The 23,005-nt window shown below is 40.5% G+C and overlaps 1 protein-coding gene across 5 annotated transcripts in view; it reads right to left on the reverse strand.

Annotated features, from left to right (window-relative positions):
* The window catches only part of LOC109922344, an 83,131-nt gene that overhangs the window by 38,563 nt on the left and 21,563 nt on the right, over positions 1-23,005 (reverse strand). For 4 of the 5 annotated variants that reach the window (XM_048602465.1, XM_048602462.1, XM_048602464.1 and 1 more), the window contains 5 exons: positions 16,748-16,820; positions 10,115-10,277; positions 8,922-9,081; positions 7,833-7,956; positions 5,462-5,502 (listed from right to left, as the gene is read on the reverse strand). In XM_048602465.1, the coding sequence (XP_048458422.1) occupies positions 5,462-5,502; positions 7,833-7,956; positions 8,922-9,081; positions 10,115-10,277; positions 16,748-16,820 (561 nt within the window). The remainder of the gene's footprint in view (positions 1-5,461; positions 5,503-7,832; positions 7,957-8,921; positions 9,082-10,114; positions 10,278-16,747; positions 16,821-23,005) is intronic. The other variant, XM_048602463.1, reaches the window with a different exon arrangement.

A 23,005-nucleotide genomic window follows, 5' to 3' on the forward strand; every position in this document is an offset into this window, starting at 1 on the left:
TACTCAGTTTCCTGCTAGCTAGCCAGTCACTCACTCCCTACATGATGAGCTTTTACTTTCTACAATAATTGTTGATATGGCACCTTATCAAATGCTTTTTGGAAATCTAAGTACAGAAAATTCACCAGTTCCCCATTATCCATAACACTGCCTTTACTTTTTCAAAAGGACTCCAGTACATTACTTAAACCAGATCCCTTTCAGAAATCCATTGTGACTCCGCCCAATTACCTTAACTTCTCTAACAGCCCTGCTTTAATTTCATTGGGTCAGACATTATGAAAGGCTTACCACAAATCCTGACAGTGTTCAGCAATTCAGATTCCCTAAATGTGGATGGGATCTGAGCCATTGACTCATACAAATACTTATTTGCATATTTGAGTCTGATAATGAGTCCGAGTGAGAAATTGCTCCCAGAGTGAGAGATAGCCAACAAGCTATAAAAGGGTGCCATAGAAACTGTGAGGGTCTTCTTGATAGACCTTGAAAATAAAAACATTGGAAAAACTTTGGAGTAATTGGCCTACAGCACATGCGCGTGGATGTCACAGCTGTGTACACAGCATTGGCAGTTTGGGCGTTCCAGGGGCAGAGAGTTTGGACTTTGAAACAATGTAAAAAGTTCCGGAAACTCAAAAGGTAGAAAAACAAAAATCATACAGTGGTAGATGCGGTTGCTGTTTCCAATGATAAAGTAAATGAGAATTCAGAGCATCAAACTCTTCTGATGTTTCGCTAAACTGGCGTAGTGTTAGGCCGTGAAACACAGGCAGTTGTAGTTGCTGAGATAGTAGGAACTGCAGATGCTGGAGAATCTGAGATAACAAGGTGTAGAGCTGGATGAACACAGCAGGCCAAGCAGCATCAGAGGAGCAGGAAAGCTGACGTTTCGGGTCGAGACCCTTCTTCAGAAATGGAGGAGGGGAAGGGGATTCTGAAATAAATAGGGAGAGAGGGGGAGGCGGATAGAAGATGGATAGAGGAGAAGATAGGTGGAGAGGAGACAGACAGGTCAAAGAGGTGGGGATGGAGCCAGTAAAGGTGAGCGTAGATGGGGAGTTAGGGAGGAGATAGGTCAGTCCAGGGAGGATGGACAGGTCAAGGGGGCGGGATGAGGTTAGTAGGTAGGAGATGGGGGTGGGGCTTGAGGTGGGAGGAGGGGATAGGTGGGAGGAAGGACAGGTTAGGGAGGCAGGGACAAGCTGGGCTGGTTTTGGGATGCCGTAGGGGGAGGGGAGATTTTGAAGCTTGTGAAGTCCACATTGATACCATTGGGCTGCAGGGTTCCCAAGCGAAATACGAGATGCTGTTCCTGCAACCTTCGGGTGGCATCGTTGTGGCACTGCAGGAGGCCCAGGATGGACATGTCGTCTGAGGAATGGGAGGGGGAGTTGAAATGGTTTGCGACTGGGAGGTGCAGTTGTTTGTTGTGAACCGAGTGTAGGTGTTCTGCAAAGCGGTCCCCAAGCTCCCTACGCTCAGTTTGCAACAAACAACTGCACCTCCCAGTCGTGAACCATTTCAACTCCCCCTCATGCTCCCACGAGAAGCTCGAACAGTTCATTCATTTCACCAACACCTTCCACCCCAACCTTAAGTTCACCTGGACCATCTCTAATACCTCTCTCACCTTCCTGGACCTATCTGTCTCCATCTCCAGCAACCACCTAGAAACCGATATCCATTTCAAGCCCACTGACTCCCACAGCTACCTAGAATACACCTCCTCCCACCCACCTACCTGCAAAAATGCCATCCCCTATTCCCAATTCCTTTGCCTCCGCCGCATCCCAGGATGAGGCATTCCACTCTCGTACATCTCAGATGTCCTCATTTTTCAAGGACTGCAACTTCCCCCCCTCAGTGGTCGAGAACGCCCTCCACAGTGTCTCCCGCATTTCCCGCAACTCATCCCTCACACCCCCTCCCCGCAATAACAACCAAAACAGAATCCCCCTCATCCTCACGTACCACCCCACCAACCTCCGGATCCAACGCATCATCCTCCGACACTTACACCATCTGCAATCCAACCTCACCACCAAAGACATTTTTCCCTCCCCACCCTTATCTGCTTTCCGGAGGGACCACTCTCTCCGGGACTCTCTTATCCGCTCCACACACCCCTCCAGCCCCACCACACCCGGCACTTTTCCCTGCAACCGCAGGAAGTGCTACACCTGCCCCTACACCTCCTCCCTCACCCCCATCCCAGGCCCCAAGAAGACTTTCCACATCAAGCAGATGTTCACCTGCACATCTGCTAATGTGGTATACTGTATCCACTGTTCCCGTTGTAGCCTCCTCTACAATCGGGGAAACTAAGCAGAGGCTTGGGGACCGCTTTGCAGAACACCTACACTCGGTTCGCACTAAACAACTGCACCTCCCAGTCGCGAACCATTTCAACTCCGCCTCCCATTCCTCAGACGACATGTCCATCCTGGGCCTCCTGCAGTGCCACAACGATGCCACCTGAAGGTTGCAGGAACAGCACCTCATATTCCGCTTGGGAACCCTGCAGCCCAATGGTATCAATGTGGACTTCACAAGCTTCAAAATCTCACCTCCCCCTACCGCATCCCAAAACCAGCCCAGCTTGTCCCCGCCTCCCTAACCTGTCCTTCCTCCCACCTATCCCCTCCTCCCACCCCCATCTCCTACCTACTAACCTCATCCCGCCCCCTTGACCTGTCCGTCCTCCCTGGACTGACCTATCTCCTCCCTAACTCCCCACCTACACTGACCTTTACTGGCTCCATTCCCGCCTCTTTGACCTATCTGTCTCCTCTCCACTTATCTTCTCCTCTATCCATCTTCTATCCGCCTCCCCCCTCTCCCTATTTATTTCAGAACCCCCTTCCCCTCCCCCATTTCTGAAGATGGGTCTAGGCCCGAAACGTCAGCCTTCCTGCTCGGCCTGCTGTGTTCATCCAGCTCTACACCTTGTCATCTCAGATTCTCTAGCACCTGCAGTTCCTACTATCATTGGGAAAGTTCTTCCTTTCAAAAAGTGTAGGTAAAATTAATGCAATGGCATGAAGCGATGACTGGTTTCTCCCCAAGATGGAGCAAATCAAAGAGAAATTAAGGAGATTAATATTTCATGCTGCATTCTAACCTTTCCACAATGAGCAGAATTCTGGGCGTTCTGTTTATGTGGTGGAGAACTGCAAGTTTAACAAGATTTAACAAGACTTCAAAAATTTGAATACACTTAGGAAAAAGGTAATAACTGCAGTTTTTTTAAAATTTACTGCAAGTTCTGTATTGCAAAATGTAAATTTTAAATCTTGCTAAATTTTAGGATTCTAAATTTACAGATCAATTGGACATTATTAACCATTGAGCGACTAACCAGTATTACAGTGGATTTTGTTTGTATACATTTAAACAGGTTTCAACAGCGATCTAGCACAACAAGGGACACAGGAGTTTTGCAAATTCAAAACTTTACCTACAGGCATTGCATTTGGACTAGAGACTTCGCCTTTCAGAAACTTGATCTTGATAAATTAGGCCACTGGTTATGTTCTGAGATCAGAAGTGTTTTACAATAGGAGATGTGAAAGTAACCTTTAAACTGAATGCAAATCACTCGCATTTCAGAAATAAAAGCACCATTTAAAACTGCAAAGTCTGCATATAATCATTTCGGATATTGGGATTGATAAAGTTACTTCTTACAGGCTTCAATTTCAAGTACCTCGAAGGAAAAATTACACGAAGTTTAAAGGGAGCAAACAAACTTAAAACTTAAAATTAAAGTAAGTCAATGAAACAGCCTATGTACTTTTAATATGTTTTTTAAAAAGTGGCAAAGATCATGTGGAAGGAAATAAGCTGACCATCAACAAAACCTGCCAATTCAACGACATCTTTTAGGCTGTACATTAAAAAAAAACCTCAGGAGTGTTGTTCCTGTATTTGAATTTGCAATAATTTTAAAGGAAAAGTTGAGCATAACCTAGCAAGATGGTTTATAGAAAATTACTTCTTTTAAACAAAAAAGACAGACCAAATAAACAAAATTTGATAATGTTTGAAACCACATGGTAATGTTTGATTTCTGTTTAAACGTATTAAAAACATCTTTTTATTGGAAAGTTTCTGAATGAGATAGAATGGTAATTAGTGGAATGTCCCAATTAGAACAATGGAAAGTAACAAGAAAAATAGCACAATACCAAATAGGAATGATTCACCTTAGGTGCCGTTAAGTGCAATATTCAAAGTGAAAGGAAGGTACATGTGACAACTTTCTCTCGGAAATATATGAATCCTTGCCTATGAAGATTTTAAGACAGTTCAGTGCTTCAGCCACCACCCAAAACACTGGGACCAAGCTGGGATGATATGTATGTCCTCCTTCTCCCACTCACTTTTGATCTTTCAATGAGTTTACTTTAAAGTCAAGAACGTGCGGCACGACCTTAGGATGTCGGTCTAAGCACGCAGAGATGATTTGTTACATCTGAAGTAACTGGCATGAGGAATACATGGTAAAAATGGTGAAAGAAGAACATAGCCGTTGAAAGTATCTACTTGACAAAATGTAGATTGTGACCTGAAGAGCAAGAAAACATAATTTAAGTGATTAAGACAATTAAAATTAGGAGGTGAGACAAAGGCAAAATTAAAGGAAAAGAAATGTTGAATCAGAACAATTGAACGCTAAGAGGAAAATACTCAAATTTATCCAAAAAAAAATCAGTACAGGTGAAGGACAAGCTGCAGAATTGTTTGAGTGCATGCATAATCTGTTGTTGTAATTGTATTACCATAACCAGCCAAAGACAGCCCAAAGTCCACAGAAGATAACAGGCTAGTTTCAATCAGGAATCAGGGAAAATAAAGAGAGAAATCCAACAACTTGATCCAAGGAAAGCAAATAAAAAGGGAGCCAAAGGGGAGAATGAAACCAGGCAAAGAAGTGCTCACTATTAGAGATATAGACCTAGTATGTCACAAACTAATGTTAGGACAGTCAGAAGCCTTCCTTCTGCTTCTAATCCATTACGACAAGTTCTTGGTCTCTGTATCATATCTAAATTGTTGCTTCTTGACTAAATTAATAATCTCTGGAGATTCCTTATGAATCATTACCTGTATTAGGTTACAGCGGTCCCAAATCCAAAATCTAACAAACATGGCATTCCTAAGAGGTCCCAGATAGTGAGTTAAACTAATCATCTCCAATTCCCAAACATTACCAGTTTTTCAAACCTAACGTTTACATTTACCTTACATTTCAAAATTTCAAAAGACAAACTAAAATTTGTATTCCTAAAACACATTAAATTATGAAATTACAGGTTTGTAACAATATTTCTGTGTAACCTAACAAGTTGAAACATATTAACCAATTATAGGCAATGTGTTAAAGAAATTTAGTAACATTTAACCTATATAATCAATTAATGAGTTAAGTAGAACAACATTCTAAGAAAACACTTACCAACACTTTGAAGTGGTGATGTGAAACATAGTTCAGGTGGTCTGTGGAAGAATTGTCCCTATTAACGAAATATGCAACTTCCAAACTATTTTCTATACCTTGCATCTTACAGTTTAATGCAAATGAATAAAATGAGCTTTTGTTTTATAACAGAAAATTAACTGTACTCATGATTTTGACAAGTTAACTGCTACTTAAAATACAGCAAAACATTTATTTTTGCAGCTGACAACATTCCTGAAAATGATCTTAAATTCAGCACAGAAGTCTGAGAAAGGCTTAGAGAGCAGGTACCACAAGTTTGATCCATAAGGAGGCATTTGGCCCATAATGCTAAACTCCACTATAATCAAGTTTACAAGGTGAAGAAATAGTGTCAATGGCTAGCAAAGAATCAAAAAAAAAGGAGGAAGAAACTAAAATAAAACGTTGGGATTTAATCAAGTAATTCTCAAGTATTGCATGCTATCCACTTTGTAGATTTTTAGATTCACTGAGTTCAATCATTTCACATCATAATGTTAGCTTAGTTGGCTGGACAGCTTGTTTGTAACACAGAGTGTTTCCATCGGCATAGATTCAATTCCTGCACAATGAAGGATTCTCCTTCTCAACATCTTTTGTCATCTGAGGCATGGTAACTCTCCAGTTAAACCAACAGCAGTCATCTTCCTCTAATGAGAGAGCAGCCTTATGGTCTGTTAAGTCTATCTTTATTTACACACCATCTCAATCCATTTTTTTGTTTTTTTTTAAACTGGTTTGTCATTGTCTTTTAGCTCGTTGATTTGCACTAAATTCCTTCTGTCATTTAGTTTTGCTTACTTTCCCCTCTAGGGTGGCACAGTGGTTAACACTGCTGCCTTACAGTGCCAGGGACCTAGGTTCGATTGCACCCTCATGAGACTGTCTGTGTGGAATTTGCCCATTCTCCCTGTGTCTGTGTGGCTTTCCACCAGGTGCTCCAGTTTCCTTCCACAGCCCAAAGATCTGCAGGTTAGAAGGATTGGCCATGCTAAATTTTCCATGGTGTCCAGGCTAGGTCGGTTAGCCATGGGAAATACAGGGTTACAGGACTAGGGTAGGAATCTGGGTGGGATGCTGTTTGGAGGGTCAGTGTGGACTTGATGGGTCAAATGGCCTGCTTCCACACTGTAGGGATTCTATGATTCTATCACAAACTTTTAGATGTGAAATCTCGATTATGCAGGTTTCTTTGCAGCCTGTCGAGTCTTAGATTTAAAGCAGCTATTCTTTCACTCAACAGGTTCTCTGCCAGAAGTCAGCATGATTGTGCAAAGGAGGCTGCAGTAGCAGTTTGGGAGCCTGCAGTTGCTCCTGGAGCTGTGCAAAGGAACGATCCATAATTCTGTGGGGTCCGGGTGAAGGAGAGGATCTCAGTTCTTATCCCTAGGGAGGATGTCCAATTCCCAGTTCCTGGGAATGTCACAGGGTGTGGGTTGATGTTCAATGACAAGGGGGTATAATTTTAAAATGTAATGCAAGACGTTTAAAGAAGGGATGGGAGGAAAAATGTTTTCACCAAGAAGGTGATGGAATTCTGGAATGCACTGCCTGGGGAGGACAGTTGAGATGCAAAACCTCAACTTTTAAAAGTACTTGAATGAACACGAAGCGTCATAACATTCAAAGCTATGGGCCGAGTGTGGGAAAATGGGTATGGGTGTAGGCTGCAGTATATTTTTGGCAATACAAACTCAATGGGCTGAAAGGCCTCTTCTGTACTGTATGACTCTATGAACTTATGACAGACCGTGGCAGTCTTTGTGTAGGAGTTTCCAAACGTAGTGTTTGGGGGAAAACGCTCTTGTTTCACTTCACCCTCAAACCGGACCTACTCATTAAACTTGTTCTTGCCTCCTTTCAGTTGCAGGTTTTCCAAGGTCGAAGAAATGCACCAGCCATGAATAAACCTGCAAAGCAGGTCAAAAGAGAGGTTTGTCAGCCTCATTAAAATATTTAGATAGCCAACTTGCATCCGAGGTCTGGATTAGTTGTCGTCCCCTTCTCCCACGTTCCTTAAATACTAGAGATGTGTAGACTGGAAGCCAATTTGGGTTTGGTTTGAGGTATTTTAAGGTTCCAGCAGACCCTAACTTACCTGATTCTGGTGGTAACATTTGACCTTTTGAAATTTTCCATTCCATATGAATGGCAATTGTTAGAGGGAACAGGATATAAAGCAAAGATAGAGCTGCAAGATATATCAACCAAAATGGGCCTGTTCAATTTGGAGACCTAAGAAAGATCTTTATGAAACAGGGAAAACCAAGTAACAATACATTTATTCATTGCTTATTTTGCTATACTAAAAGTAGGTAGATGTTTTGCTGAAGAAACTTGTACTTACATTTCAGAAAGACCAACATCATCATATATTTCCTCAAATGTTTCTGTTTGCTTCAAAATTCTTTTACTAATTTCCTTAATTTCGGCATTATCCATTTTCACAGCATCAATTTGGATGTAACCATCTGTAATATAAAAAAATCAGACTCCTTGATGGACTTTTCAGAGCAACACCGATTAAATATTTCATTAACTGTCACAAACAAGTCTTCATTACATCCTATTGACTAGATTAGTAAGGGTGAAAGCAACTTTTTCAGGACTTTTCTGGGGATTACTTTAAATCTGAATCTAGTTAAAAGCAGATCTGTAAAGTAAAATGTTGTGAGAGCATGAAATCCATTTTTTAAGAGGGCTTTACATGAAAACCCAATGGTGGCCTTCCACCCAGATGTTAATTTACATCACAACAGCGACTAGACTTCAAAAGCATTTCATCAACTGTAAAGTGCTTTGAGACATTCGTTGGGCATGAGAAGTGCTATATAAATGCAAATCTTTCTGTATTGGATGGGAAGGTGTTTGCAAATGAGTTGATCTAAGTGACAAAGGAACAAAGAATCAAAATCATTCCCTGATCCGTGTCACATGTCAGTGGGGTAAGGAACACTATAATGAAGCTGCTAAATTTGTGAAACAAACTGGTCTGATTTGTCTTATACACTTCAAAAATGGAACTCCAGTATAAAGTTCATTTCCAAGTATTACTGGCTATGTTTTAGGAAATAGTCTGGAACTGAAGGGGGAGTTCTTCACCTTAATAATAATAGTCTTTTGTCTCAGGGACATTTTTGTTCCGTTTGTCCTTTCCCCAACTCTTTCTCTCTCATTTTGAGAGCACTGACACTCACTCAGGTTGAAAACATCCTGATATTGCATTTCCTGGAGTGAGAGCTCCCCGGATACTGGTGCTCACTGTAGTACGGTCAATGTATTGAAATAGAGACAGTAACCCCATGCTTCATCATGATCAAAGATTTTTAAATCTAACTATTACAAGTTACTGGGATGCAAGAGTTTATGAAACTAACAGAAATTAAACATATCGTGATAAAGAATAAGAAATAAGAACAGAGAATTATTTACGTACAATTCCCATTGTGAGTTCTGGCCAGCCACTTTCCAGTAGGACAGTCAACCATACGGATAATTTCCACTATTTCACCTTGTTTCACCGTGAGGCCCAGCTTTCCTCCCTTCAAGTGCTGCTGCACTTGAACTTTATATATTGGAAGCTCCAAGCCTGTGAGCTAAACACAAACAAACAAGTAAAACAAAAATTGTCACTAATGACAGTGATGAAAGGAGAAACAGAATTTCTCAAAGCTTGAGGCATTTCAGACCAATCTTCTGTGGTGCAATTAAACTTAATAGCATTCTCTAATTAACTGATTTCTTGCTGTGTGTCTTGCTATGTGATATATATTCTTCCAACCAGAATAACCAATCCATTTAGTATTTTCAACCAATGAAATATTAGCTACTTTAAAATTAGAAATCTACAAACAAAACACATTCCAGTGAAAAATGCTAAGATAACACTGAATGAACCTTTAAGGCTCGAGATGTCACCCATTGTGGTCATAATTACAAACAAATACTTGAAATTATAAAGCTGGTCAGACAGCACAAGAAGAAACAGATTGAATTATGCAAGTTTAGGGCACTGAGGTCATTGGTTCCATTATGCTGGACTAATATAGAATTATTCCAATTGTTCTGTAGTCTCCCAATCTTGTACCTTTCAGTGCTTCAAATGGGCATCCAATTTTTCTCTCAAAAGAACCAACATGTTAATGTTTCAGAGGATCCTTTATTAATGTAATACTTTCAACTGAGGTTGCACACAAAGGAAAAAACACTAAGAACAAAGAACAATAAAAGATGCATCTTAATTAAACTATTTTGTATTTCCAATATTTCTACTTCTAGAAGTTGTATTGCTAGGTATCAGTTTTGAACAAAAATAGCAAGAAAGGCTGAAAAAAACTTCAATGAAAACAAAATCCACAGCTTTTCATATTTTCCTAACATAGGCACAGGAGAAAAGAGAGGATGGTTGGACAGGTTTGACGGTGAATATCTGAAGTCTCTAGGATTGTGAAACAAGAATCCATCTGGGATAAATTTACTGTATTGATTATTGCAACACAGTATGATGTATACTAGAAACCAATCTAGAGGCCAAGCTGCAACTTTGAATTGACTTTTCATTAGTTTAAAGCTTTCGACTGCACAAAGCATGAACTAGTCAGCTGTAACTTCACAATACTTTGTACATACATTGAATTTCTTGTGTAATTCTTTTTCTCTTATTTCTTTACTTTCACATTCCTTAACATGGTCTTGATGTTTCCCTTTTGTTTTTCTGATTTGCAATACATTTTTCAGCTCAACTTCTTCATATTGCTGCTCCGTTTTATTATTGGTTTCTTCATGTATACTGCTACAAAAGAAGGAAAAATGCAAATGCTGTATCAAAGGAAAGAATTCTTTCTTCAAGAAATAAGCCTTACACATTCTTATTTCTGTATTAAAATTCTAAACATGACTTAGCATCACTGGATGATGCAAGAAGATGATGCACAATCCAAAAATACTTGATCTCTGCCAAGTCAGCTGATCTCAAACAGGCTAGTAATGATACCGAATGAAACGTATCTCCAGCAAGGGTCTGCTAGAATGTAAAATCTTATCATACTCAATGACCTCACTAAACAGTAATATACATGAGAACAGTCTATCAAATAGTCTACAACACATAACTTCTAACATATAAATGAATAATGATCACTTTGGTAAGAGAAATATTTGTGACACTGATTATTGTGACTAATAGTTTACTTTGTTTTCCTTTCCTCGTCCCGGAATTTAAATGGACGACCTTTCAGGAAAGTTATCAAGGTGCTGGAGATATCCACACACTTCTAAATTGAAGTCTGTTTCAAATACATATTATAAAAACGTAGAAAGATGCCAATACTGTTGATTGCAACAGACACCTGCCCAAACAAACATATTAACAGATATCGCTAATGTTACAAACACAAGGTTTAGACTATTCCTATGTTTTGTGACTGTTATTACAATCATCTTAAAATGGAGGAATGAGAGTGTTTTGTGGCCAGTTTTGAATTTTGTGCAACAGCAGTATTGGGATACCTGTTTATTAAAGAAGGGCCTGGGTTGTTTCACTGGGAAGATGATGCAAGGTAGACACATCTGTAGAAAATGGTAAGAGCATCTGCGATTGCTGTGGATAGACTGGTAGTGTCCGAGTCTCGTAGAGAGGAGCTCTGATTGAGGTTTTACAAATGATTATACTTTAAACTGTCTATTAATTCCGAGAGAGAATAGAGTTGGGAACGGGTTCTGTAGGACAAATAATTAGCACTTCTAACTGGATACGAGGCCTGATTTAACCGTGTTGCCATGAGGGTGGGTTTTTGAAAGGAAAATTCATAAGAAAGCCAGTGAGGTATCAGATTGCAGGTTTCTTACGATAACTCTAAACCTCAGAGATAGCTCATTGTACAAGAACGTGAGACAGTGTGAGAGCATGGGGGCAGAGAGTGAGAGAGAAAGCAACGGGATAAAAGCAGTCAAAGCTGGTATTGAAACAGTGAAAATTATACATGAAAAATCTACTTAACTCTATTTTGAATAACTTTAAAAGATCCAGCTTCTACTCGCTTCTGGGGAAGCGAATTCCACATACAACAACTCTTTAAAATAATTCTGTTTATCTCCACTTTAAAAGACGGACCTCTAACTGCCCTAATTTTCATCTCCTCTACAGAAGGAAGCAATACATCGAATACATACATAGAATTTCCTGTGTAGTTCTTTTTCTCTTATTTCTTTATTTTCTCATTTCTTAACGTGGTCTTGATGTTTCCCTTCCGTTTTTCTGATTTGCAATACACTTTTCTGCTCAATTTCTTGGTACTGCTGCTCCTTTTTATTATTGGTTTATATCTGGATATCCACCATTATCAGGACCCTCAAGATTTTATGCTTCACCTCTAATTTTTCTAAATTCCAAATTTTACTAAATTCCAATGTGTATGGACTGAAGTTGTTTGACTTTCCTTCATAAGCTTTTTATCCCAAGAACGATTTGAATGAAAATTCCCTGGACTACTTTGAAAGCCATTATAGATTATTTTCAAATCAGGAGATCAAACGTGTTTAAAAGTGTATTCCAGATGTGGTGGCACCAAGGAATTGAACAACTGCAGTAAAGCTTCTCTCCTTTTACTTTCCATTCCCTTTGTGATAAATGACAACATTTCATTTGCCTTGCTAATCTTTCTGCCTTGATATCAACTTTTGTTGTTTGTTGCTGGTTTTCAAAGTCTGCCCAATCCTCTCACCTGCCACTAATCTTTGCGGATATGGGTAGCGTTTCTTTCAAATTTAATACTATCCTTAACTTGCTTGTTTATCCACAGATGATGTGTCCTTCTCAAACTCAAGATCAGAAAAGCTGGAAAACCTTAGCAGGTCTGTCAGCATTTGTGGAGAGAAATCGGAGTTAATGTTTTGGGTCCAGTGACCCTTCCGCAGACCCCTCTTGAGAAAGGCTCACTGGAGCCTAAATGTTAACTCTGACTGCGCTCCACGGATGCTGAGCTCTTCCAGCAATTTCTGTTTTCCAGCATCCGCAGTTCCTTCAGTTTTTAGCCTTCTCATAGGGTCTTTATTTCTCACTGGGATAAATCTTTGATCAGAGTTATTAAATATCTCCTTAAAATTCAACCACTGCAACTCTGTTGTCCTACCTTTCTATTTTACTGCATCCAGTGCTACCTTCATACCCTCAGTTACCTTTATTGTAATACCAGCCATGCACCCACACTTTTCCCTTTCAAACTAAAATTAAATTCTAACATGTTGTGATCACTTTCACCGGAGGCTTGTTTAGCATGAGGTTATTTATTGTTCCTTCTTCATTGCATGTTACCAGATTCTGGAGAACCTGCTGCCTGGCTGAATCAAAGAAATTGTCTGGAAAATACCAAAAGGGCTTTCCTTGGCTTGATTTGTGCTTGAGTTCTTTCATATCTCATGTCAGAACCCACAGCAAAACCTAAAGGAGCTGGTGAGAAATGATGTCGAATAGCAGTAGTCACAGTCACAAGCAGATTTCCAACAAAATCAGAAAAGTCAATGTTTTCGCAAATGAGAAAGCCTGGAGAAGGGAAAAAAACAACACTAGTATTCACATCCTAAACTTTAATATTGGATGAGAACAGATATACCAACATGGCAAGAGATTTTGGCAGTGGGTATGGTTGTGTGAAATACAGTGAACAGTATCCATACGCAAATCTACAAGAACAAATTAGGTGTAGGGCAACAGTAAGGTGGCAGGCTTATGATTTCACTCCAAATTGTAAGCCAGGAAGAGAAATGGTGCTTCTCTCTGTCGCTGCCAAAGGAGAAATAGGGGTTAATACATCTAGTATAAAGATCCAACACTCAATGCATAAAATACCACTAAAATGGAATCAAATCTGAAATTAAAATAGTAAAGATGAAGAGTTGATGCCTCAGCAAATGATACAAGGATGGCTGATAAGATATGGTAAATGGAAACAACCAGAAACGATGTTTCACGAGAAGACAATGTTCTGACTGGACCTAGAATTATCAGACCAAAAAGATGCACATAAATCTTTTCCAGAAGACAAATGAAGGTATTTTAGAATGGAGAAAAGTAATCTCAAAGACAGGACAGCTGGGTTGACATGGAAAAAAATAGTACCTACTGGAATATGTGCCAGGAAGAGGAAATGACAGCTACTGGAGTACAGGGAATAGGCATTTAAGGCAATCCAATTCAGCATCATTTACTTTAATATCATTATGCTATTATAGTCAGAGGTCTCATTAATCTTATAATGTTCAATGTTGTTTACAGTACTCTAGTACCTCACCTGACCAAAGTTGCACAATTGTGGTATGACCACTCCTTCTCAGACTTGAGAGTACTGCCACCCTCTCCCTGTCTACTGCTCAAGCTCTTCACCAGGCACCTTCCACCCATCAGACCCAGACAACTCACAAGAGCTGCTTGCTAGAATCCCTGAAGGGTCACGCAGGCCACTACTGCCCACAGGACCTGACCGGAGACTGCCAAGCTCAGCAGATCTCACACCTCCTCCGCTAAAGTAGTGGCCAGAATGGATGAGCCATTGGAGCAGACTGTGGACCATAACCAGTGAAACAAAGCAGGAGAGCCACCAAACTCATTGTGGACCACAGAATCCATGACCCCAGTACAGACAACAACCTGTAGCTCCCCATGCCTCCCCACCAGTTGAAAGCCACATTTTAATGTAGGAACTGTGCAGCATTGGCCAGCACCACCCAGACAGAGGCAGCAGGAGATGCTCCTGGTTGACACACTGTCAGTGAGGAGGAGAGGGAGGAAGGCCAAAGTCCAGCAGGCAGCCAGGAAGCTTAGTCCCACCAAACAATGGCCTGAGTGGATCCTGGAGATGGAGGTAGCCAGAAAGAGGGAATGGTACTGACCCTTAAAAAGATGGCACCAGGCAGCTATGATCCAGATAGGAATAAGCAATGGTCTCAGCAGGTGGCCCTGAGCCTATTAAGCAAAGGTTCCCTCATGCGGAGGCCCCAGGCAGCAATCTCCCAGCTCCATTCTACAGCAGATGCTGTAATTGAATACTACCGTTTCTAAAATACTTTTACATTTTGTTTTTGTTTTAATGGTTATTTCAATAACCAATGAAGGAATTCAGCATATAAGTACCAAATTTCAATTTAGAGGGTACAGCTGTAATTTTTTTTTGTGTTAGTTAAGGAAGATGCTACAGCCATTAATTCCAATCTTAACATTGGTAACTATTGGAAGAAATGCTTCAAAGTCTTCTCGTTTAAACAAGTCATTTCCAGGAACGAAACTCTGGCCTTCAGTGAAGATCACCCTGTACCACCCAGACTATGGTATAATGTGGGAGCAGAGTTATTCACAATCAAGAATGACATATCAAAGTTTCAGATTACAACTAAAAGGTTCTGTGTTATTCAGACAGCGAAAGGTTTGGCAGCTTCAATGATTATCTCAGCTGAGATCTCACATGGGACCACCGCCACCTGCAAGCTCCCCTCCAAGCCACTCACCATCCTGACTTGGAAATATATCACTGTTCCTTCATTGTCACTGGGTCAAAATCCTGGAATTCCCTCCCGATATATGCTGGCCAGCCAATGACACCCACATCCTCACAAGTTAACAGAAGCTTATGAGTTCTGTTTACCAAGCAAGGGATTCCTGAGAATTACATGAAATAATGGAATACTAGTCACCTCCAGAATGCTGAAGAAATTTGCTGAACATTATGGCTTCAACATCATCAATTCATCAACACATTACCCAAAGGAACTCAGATTTATAGAAAAACGTGCTCAGATGGTCAAGAGAATCTAATGCTGCAATTATGGAAGATCCAAACTTTGCCTTATTGTCACTCTTAATTGCACCAGATAAGGCTGACATGAAATCTATTGAATGGAAGATAATGTAATACTGCTAAGCAAGATGCTGCCTCCAAATGACCAGGAAGGAAGGCAACAACTCACTGATACACAGGTAGGAGGAGGACAACACTTCAATAAGCAGGTTAAATGCCTGATCAAATCACTTAAAAGGACAAATTGTACATGCACAGGATCAAACTGTGAAAAACTGGGACCCAGCAAAAGTTGTCAGTATCTTAGACTCTGAAGTTATACATTATTGAGATCTAAACTGGTAAGCAAAAGAGAAGGAACAGCCACCATATTCAACATGCACTAGAGCTGAAAAAGTTGAAGAGATCAGCAAGAATACTAGTAAGACAACAACAACAGCATCCTTAACAACCAGAGCTACATCAGCAATGTCACCAGATGCAACATTAGCGACACCAAGCACAACTCCCACAAGATCTGAAGTAACATACAGGGTATTGTCAGAATGATGGGTGTCAAATCTACAAGATACATGCACAACATCCTATCACCTAAGGAATGTCATAAGCAATATTTTGAGAGAAGTAAACAAGCCAAATATACTCTTAAATCGTTCAGTGTTATCACGTATATTTTATTTCTGGAAACTAACAACACATGGAAATAGGAAAACAAAAAATGGAATTGAATCAGTCTTAAATTTTTCTAAATATTTTGGATCTCTGAATTACTGTTCCTTTAATTGAAATATTTAAATTGTTCATAGAATACAATTTTAACCTTTTTCTTTCACCCATACCTACTTCTCTAACACTGGATAAGGTTTTGTACATAGAAAGAAAAAGTAGGATACCTTAAACCCAATACGAGAGTAATTTCATATCCGAGTTCTCATTTGTGATCCACTTCTATATCATTTATAGCAAGATTGCTAGATTATAATCAGAGCAGGATCCCTACTTTTTTTCTTTTTCCAGTCCTTAAAACCAATTACAATTCCTCTACCCATCTACCCCAGTTCAGATCAGTTAACATCTGCAGACTGTGATAACCTTTTTGATCTACATGGCTTAACACTATGCCTCTGGATACAAAAACTAGGGATGACAGGAATGATCATTATTGAACCATATGAACGATGCAGAATGGAAAGTTGTAGCACAACTGCTCTGTATTTACACAGAATGACGTATATGGGGTCAACCAAAGGCAAAAAATAGTAAAAAGTGTATCTTTTCGATCTGTGTGGTGAAATCAGATTTAACAAAATATCTTTTAACTGCTATCTTATTCTGAAAAGAATCTCAGGTAGTCTTGTTGGCTCAGATGTCTCAAACGAATTGTTCAATATTTTGGAATATTTACCCTACCTTCTCCATCCACAACGCTTAATGAGTTTGAATAATCATTAGCTATTGTCTTTATCCACTTTACCTTGCAGTGCTTAAAACTGTACATTCATCTGTGTATGATATCGATGACGAAGAGATGCCATTTTTCTTAGATACTGTCAAAAGAAATGTGACATGAGTAGTAAGCTCTGGTTTCTAGTTGGCTTGTTAACATGCTTCCTTAAAGTAACAAAACACGACAGAAGAATGTTGATCAACAAGTTTTTGGAATATACTATCAAAAATAACAAAACTAAGGAAGCATTATTTATCTCTTATTAAACTGCCTGAAAATGTAATTTACATATCTATGTGGTTTGATCAGGTTCTGCCAACTGTGATCAGCATTTGTGATCACCATTTTACAAGAACAACTTGTCCTTATACAGTATCTTTAAAATAATTAAACATGGTTATGTACTTTGCAGGAATGCCATTAGGCAAAAAGTGACACCAAAGTACAAAAGAAGTGTTAGGTTAAATGACCAAAAGCTTGTTCAGAGTACTTTAAGGAGAGATAGGAGGGAATTACAAAGGTTAGAACCCTGGCAACTGAAGGCAAGACCACAAATGGTGTAGCGATTGAAACTGGAGATGCCAGAATTATGGTGTAGTGGAGCTAATTACAAAAATAAGGTGGTGTTGAGGCCGTCAACAAGTTTATGAATGAGGAGAAGAACTGTAAAAAGGCACAACTTCTTTAACCAAGAGCCAATGTAGATCAGAAAAACACAGAGGCTGTGGATGCAAGATTGTTCACAAGTAGCAGTTCTGGATGACCTCATATCTATGGTGTTTGGGAGGGTGTCCAGAAATTGTTACATTAGCCAATTGAGGAGTGACAAAGGCATGGAGGAGGACTTCAACAGCAAATAAGCTGAACCAGTGGTGGAGTCAGGCTTGACTCAGAGGTTATAATGATGCCATTATAGAAATGCTATTGGAAGCTCATCTCATTATCAAATACGACATCAAGATTGAGAACCTTCTGGTTCAGTCTCAAACAGTTGCCAGGGAGTATTGTGGAATCAGTGGTTAGAGAATAGAGTTTGTTAAGCGTTGTGATAATATACCTTTTAGTCACTCCTCAGATGTAGGTGTCACTGGCTGGGCCAGAATGTATTTCCCTAGCACCTTCTTGAACCACTGCTGTAGGTAAATCCACAATGCAGTTAGGGAGGGAGTTCCAGGATTGTGACTCAGTGAGAATGAACGAACAGTGATATATTTCTAAGTCAGGATGGTTGGTGGCTTGGAAGAAACTCACAGGCGGTGGTGTTCCCACATAGCTGCTGCCCTGTCCTTCGAGATGGTCGTGGTCATGATTTGGAAGATTCTGCCTAAGGAGCTCTGGTGAACTTCTACAGTGTATCTTGTATATGGTACACACTGCTGCTATAAAGTGTCAGTCATGGAGGAACTGACTGACACCATATCCACAAACAATCTAGCAGGCTACTTTGTTCTAGATAATATCAAACTTCTTAAATGTTGTTGGAGCTGCATACGGCCAGGCAACTGGGGAGTATTTCATCACATTCCTCAGTTATGCCTCACCAGGCTTTGGGGAGTCTGAATTACACCACACAAGAGTTCTAGACTCAAATCTGCTCTTGTAGCCACAATTTTTATAGAGTTAGTCTTGTTTAGTTTCTGGTAATTTATGCACACCTTTAGGGAAACATGCTTTAAACTGCTGTCAATTATCTACATCAACAGGATATGATATATTAGTCAATAAAAACTGAAACAACTGCGGATGCATTAAATCAGAAATGAAAACAGAGGTTGCCCAGAAAGCTCAGAGGTCAAGCAGCATCTGCGAACAGAAATGAAGGTCAATGTTTTGGGTCCAGTGGCCTTCCTCAGAACTGTGACACACTAGTCCCATGACTTGGAAGCAGTCTGAAGTAGCATTGATAGAGATCAAATGTACATGAATTAGCCTCTCAATAATCTAACTGCTTATAATCTTACAATTGGCTTATAACTGTCAAATAATGGACTCACAAAATTGTTTCACCAATCCCTACATGTGATTAGTATGTTTACATGTAGCAGAAGAATATAACAGTGGGGACCAAAGACAACAACTTTGGTTCCCAAAATTCAAGTGGAGGAAATTTCTGGTAGGTTGGAAAAGCAGCCTGATAACATAGAAACATTGGAGGGGTCAAGTGAAGTAGTGGTAGAGTAGAACTTGGTGTCATCTATCAGAATAGATTTTAGATCAAACAACATTTCACTTTTGAACTGGATTAATACAAATGTAAAAGCAAAATGAGAACAAAAAAGGCGGAAACACTCAGCAGGTCAGACAGCAGGTGTGCAGAAATAGAAGTCAATATTTTAGTTCTTCACCTCCACCCTTCTTTATGTCTGGAAGATCATACTAATGAGCAACATTTAACAATACAATTAAAACAGGAAGAAAAACTAACTAGTGGATTTTTCTATTTCTTCATGTGTTGTAAGCAATGGTGAGAAGGTTGGGAAAATATAACAAAAATGAAAATAATCAGAATCTCGCTGTTGAGAAAAGGTTTTGCGAATTTAAATGGAAACTTCAGAATCTCACTGCTTCCATGCATTTGCATCTCATTAAATTGCCCAGCTCACCTTACTTACACATCATTTCTAATTCTCTTCTCCTTTCCTGAGAGATCAGACAGTACAAATTCCTGACGTGCAAGTCAGAGCAGGTACCTGGCAGCTACAGCTGGCCATCATCCATACGTGTCTTCAGCACAATGTGCCCGTGCATTCCAGTCACCATCCTCCTCAACACCCCATCCAGCTAAGACAGCATCAGCAAATCACAGCTCACCACATCTGCATGCCGGTTCTTCAAACAATTCACAAGGCACTTTCAGTCCCTCACTTGACTTGAGTTCAGGGAAACATAGAATATATTTGCTTCTGCCAGCCTGCTTTGCATGCATGGGCATATATGCATCACGTGCATCTTCACAAGATGCCTCTTGTGGCTCCCAGCTTGTTTTCATAACGTCAACTCACTTTTCATTTAGTTGAGAGGGTGCCAGCCTCTATCTACTTTACATTGGTTTCTATGCTCACTGACTTCCAGATTACTAGCCTCCGTGTGGCTCGCGTTGCTTTTTAGAGCTGAGGATTTGAGTACAAATTTCCAAGCTGCCAGCTCATGTCTCACATTGTTTTCTTAATGCAAAAGAGGCAGGCAGCTTGTAATGGCTAGGAGCACTGACAGTGAATGGGGTGGTCGCATCATAGAATCAGGTTATGTCAGCATTACCCCTGAAGTAGGTGCCAACAGCTTACATGGCAAACACAGTCATGTACTTCATATTAACTGCAACGTATGGAGGTAAAAGGGGAGCAGCACATTGTGGTGTTAAGGGGGTCTACGGTTAGTCAGGCTGTGCAGCCATACAGTCAAGGAACTGGTCCGATTACAGTGGAAGACATTGGTCACAGTCAGTCAGGCACTTAGTTCTAATAGAATCTGCAGATGTGTGTCCTTGCAGTCTGGAGATTGGGCCATGGTCAGTTCTAAGGGGCAGCGCATTTAGTTTGGGGATCACAGGTTAATTGGGGTGCTGGGGAGATGTTAGTTTGAAGGATAGGCTGTGCTTAGTCACTTCTGTCCTACCAAGTCAGTATGGAGCACCCATAGTTTTAGAAGTAACAGTCAGGGGGTTTATCAGAGGACTTTGCATGAAATCCTGGGGTAAGTGGGCAACTCAATCTGGAATTCAAAGCACTGGATCACTGAGGGAATGAGTAGTGATGGGGGAAATCCACGGAAAAGAACAGGAGAGTAAGATCTGAGAGGAAAAGTTCTCAAAAGGTCATGGTCCCTTCCTGGGGCGAGTGTAAGGCCATGAACAGCATTGGATTGCACAAAAGCCGTGAGCTTTTATGCAAAATGGGGACATTAATAGTCATATAAGGGGCTCAACAAAAACCATGCAGTTGGATGAGGGAGTAACAAAGAAGTTGAAAAGGTCAGGAGAAATAGGCAATACTTCCTGTATTTATTTTTGTTTTTGGGGAGCGGACCTCTGAGGAACCTTAGAGTGACTGCATGACCACACATCTTTGAAGGAACACTGGATACAAAGACAGTAACCCATAACACAAAAGGGATCATGAAGGACGATCCTGAACAATTGACTCAGTGCTGGACCTAGGTCTCCAGGGTAGTTGCCAATCTGTGCATGGGAATGTATTAGTGACGTGCTCACGAGATCGTGCTCCCAAGTTTAGTCTAGACAGAGCACCCACAGAGATGAAAGTCTCTGTGCTTTCAGTGGACTCCTCCTCAGAAGTGGAAATGGAGAGGAGGATCTCTGGCACTGGTCCCTTCCCAGCAGAGGTTTGCTGGGTGCGACAGATGCCTGTATAAGAGTGAAGAGAGGAGGGAATTAGATATGCAAGAAAGATAAAATCTTGTACAGATTGAGTTAGCACTGCAAGGTAACAGGAGAGCAGCACAGGAAAGAATAACAAAGCTTACTGGGTTGGTTGGTCATTTAGATTTCCCCATTCTCACATAGATGGTCATTCTCTTCTCCAACCAATTCTAAAGTTCTCTCCCTAAAAACAGCAAGGCACCTGACATTCACCCACTCCCTGTAGCCTTGGCCCAGCTCTGAGCTAATATCTCCTGCAGTGATATAACTATATGATATCACTCAGTGATATGTCCGAGTATGATGGAAGTGGATAGACGAGCAGCTAGTGGTGGTGATTTTGGGGGGGGGGGGGGCGGGGGGGGGGTGCGGTGGCAGGAGAGGTGGTGAGGTGCCCCGAATGGGTGAGTAGGAGGGAAAAAAGATGGAAAACCTTAATAGTTTGGGAGAACGAGGTTGGCCATAGTTGTTGAGTGGACATGCTGCATACAATATTTGAAGTTGTATGTGCAGTGCTTGAGATGGAGCAACTGGGGTCCTGTGAGTTTGAGATAGCAGATATAAAAGAGACCAAAATTTACCTTTGTGGAGCACAGAAGATCATTGACCTTTTTCTTGCAATGCTGGGCATTGCTTTTACCCTGGATCACTATCTGGGTCTGGGCTGGTTGCCTGATGGCATGGTGTATCCCCCTGAGGCAGTCAGCTGGATAAAAGGATGGACTTCCTTTCCACCAACATAAGGTGCCCATCTGTGAAACTTTCCTTTCTGTGTCTAGTTTTTGGTAATTCTGGTGTAACATCTCAGCGTAACAGGTAGTTACTGGTTTGACATGGTGTGTAGCTGGCCTTTACACACTGTGGCACTGAATGTTCCCTGCAGTGTTCAGCAATTGCACCTCTCCTGTTGCCCCATTGCACGAGAAGAGCATCAAAGTGCCCGGTTGCATAATTAATGAAATGAAAAGCAGACATTCATATGGGCAGACTGACCACTATGAACCTCACTGGACAAAACCACCTACAGATGCTGTTTCCACTTACAGCCTTTCCATGCTCTCTTCCACTTTTACCCTGTTCCTTTTGAAATACATGTTTAAACCACATATTCTCTGACATCCTTAACCAAACTTCCACTCTCCATTAAAAGATCTGGGTAAGAAGGGAGCAAAAAAGACTTTGCTTTCACAATGCAAATCAAACATATTTTTAAAATGAACTAGAAATGAATAAAAACCGAAAGAACTGCGGATGCTGTAAATCAGGAGCAAAAACAAAGTTGCTGGAAAAGCTCAGCAGGTCTGGCAGCATCTGTGAAGGGTCACCAGACCCGAAACATTAACTCTGTTTTTTCCTTCACAGATGCGCCAGACCTGCTGAGCTTTTCTAGCAACTTTGTTTTTGTTCTAGAAATGAATAAAGATAGGTATCTTCCCTTCATCTTGTATCAAGTGTTGCCAGTACAATCTAAAACCAACCAGAAATAATTAAAAACAATCACAAGTAGATTAGTGGTTAGCTTCATAATGGTGCTCTCAAAGTAAAAATGATGTTAACATAACATATTTTTCTCCCTTCAAACTTTCAAGTTTAGAACACAACCAGAATGGCTGTGCGATCAAACGTTTGTAAATGTTTGCCCCTCTCTAACTCTCAGCAAGCTTTTTGAATAAAATGAATGCATTTTAATTCAAGAAAACTTTGAATATTTTTGTTACATTGTAAAATGAAAAAATGCTATCCATCAGAAAATTTCGTCAATCTAGAACTGAATGCCCACGCTTAATCTGTACAATCCAAAATCAACTCAGTCACAGCTTTCAGCAGAATGTCAAGATCGAGCTCAGGATTCTGGGAGTAGCAGAAATATACACAAAATCCTTCGGAGGCATTTAAGACATCACACA

This window comes from Rhincodon typus, chromosome 10 (genome assembly GCF_021869965.1).
Source record: "Rhincodon typus isolate 14 chromosome 10, sRhiTyp1.1, whole genome shotgun sequence".
In the NCBI taxonomy this organism is placed as follows: domain Eukaryota; kingdom Metazoa; phylum Chordata; class Chondrichthyes; order Orectolobiformes; family Rhincodontidae; genus Rhincodon; species Rhincodon typus.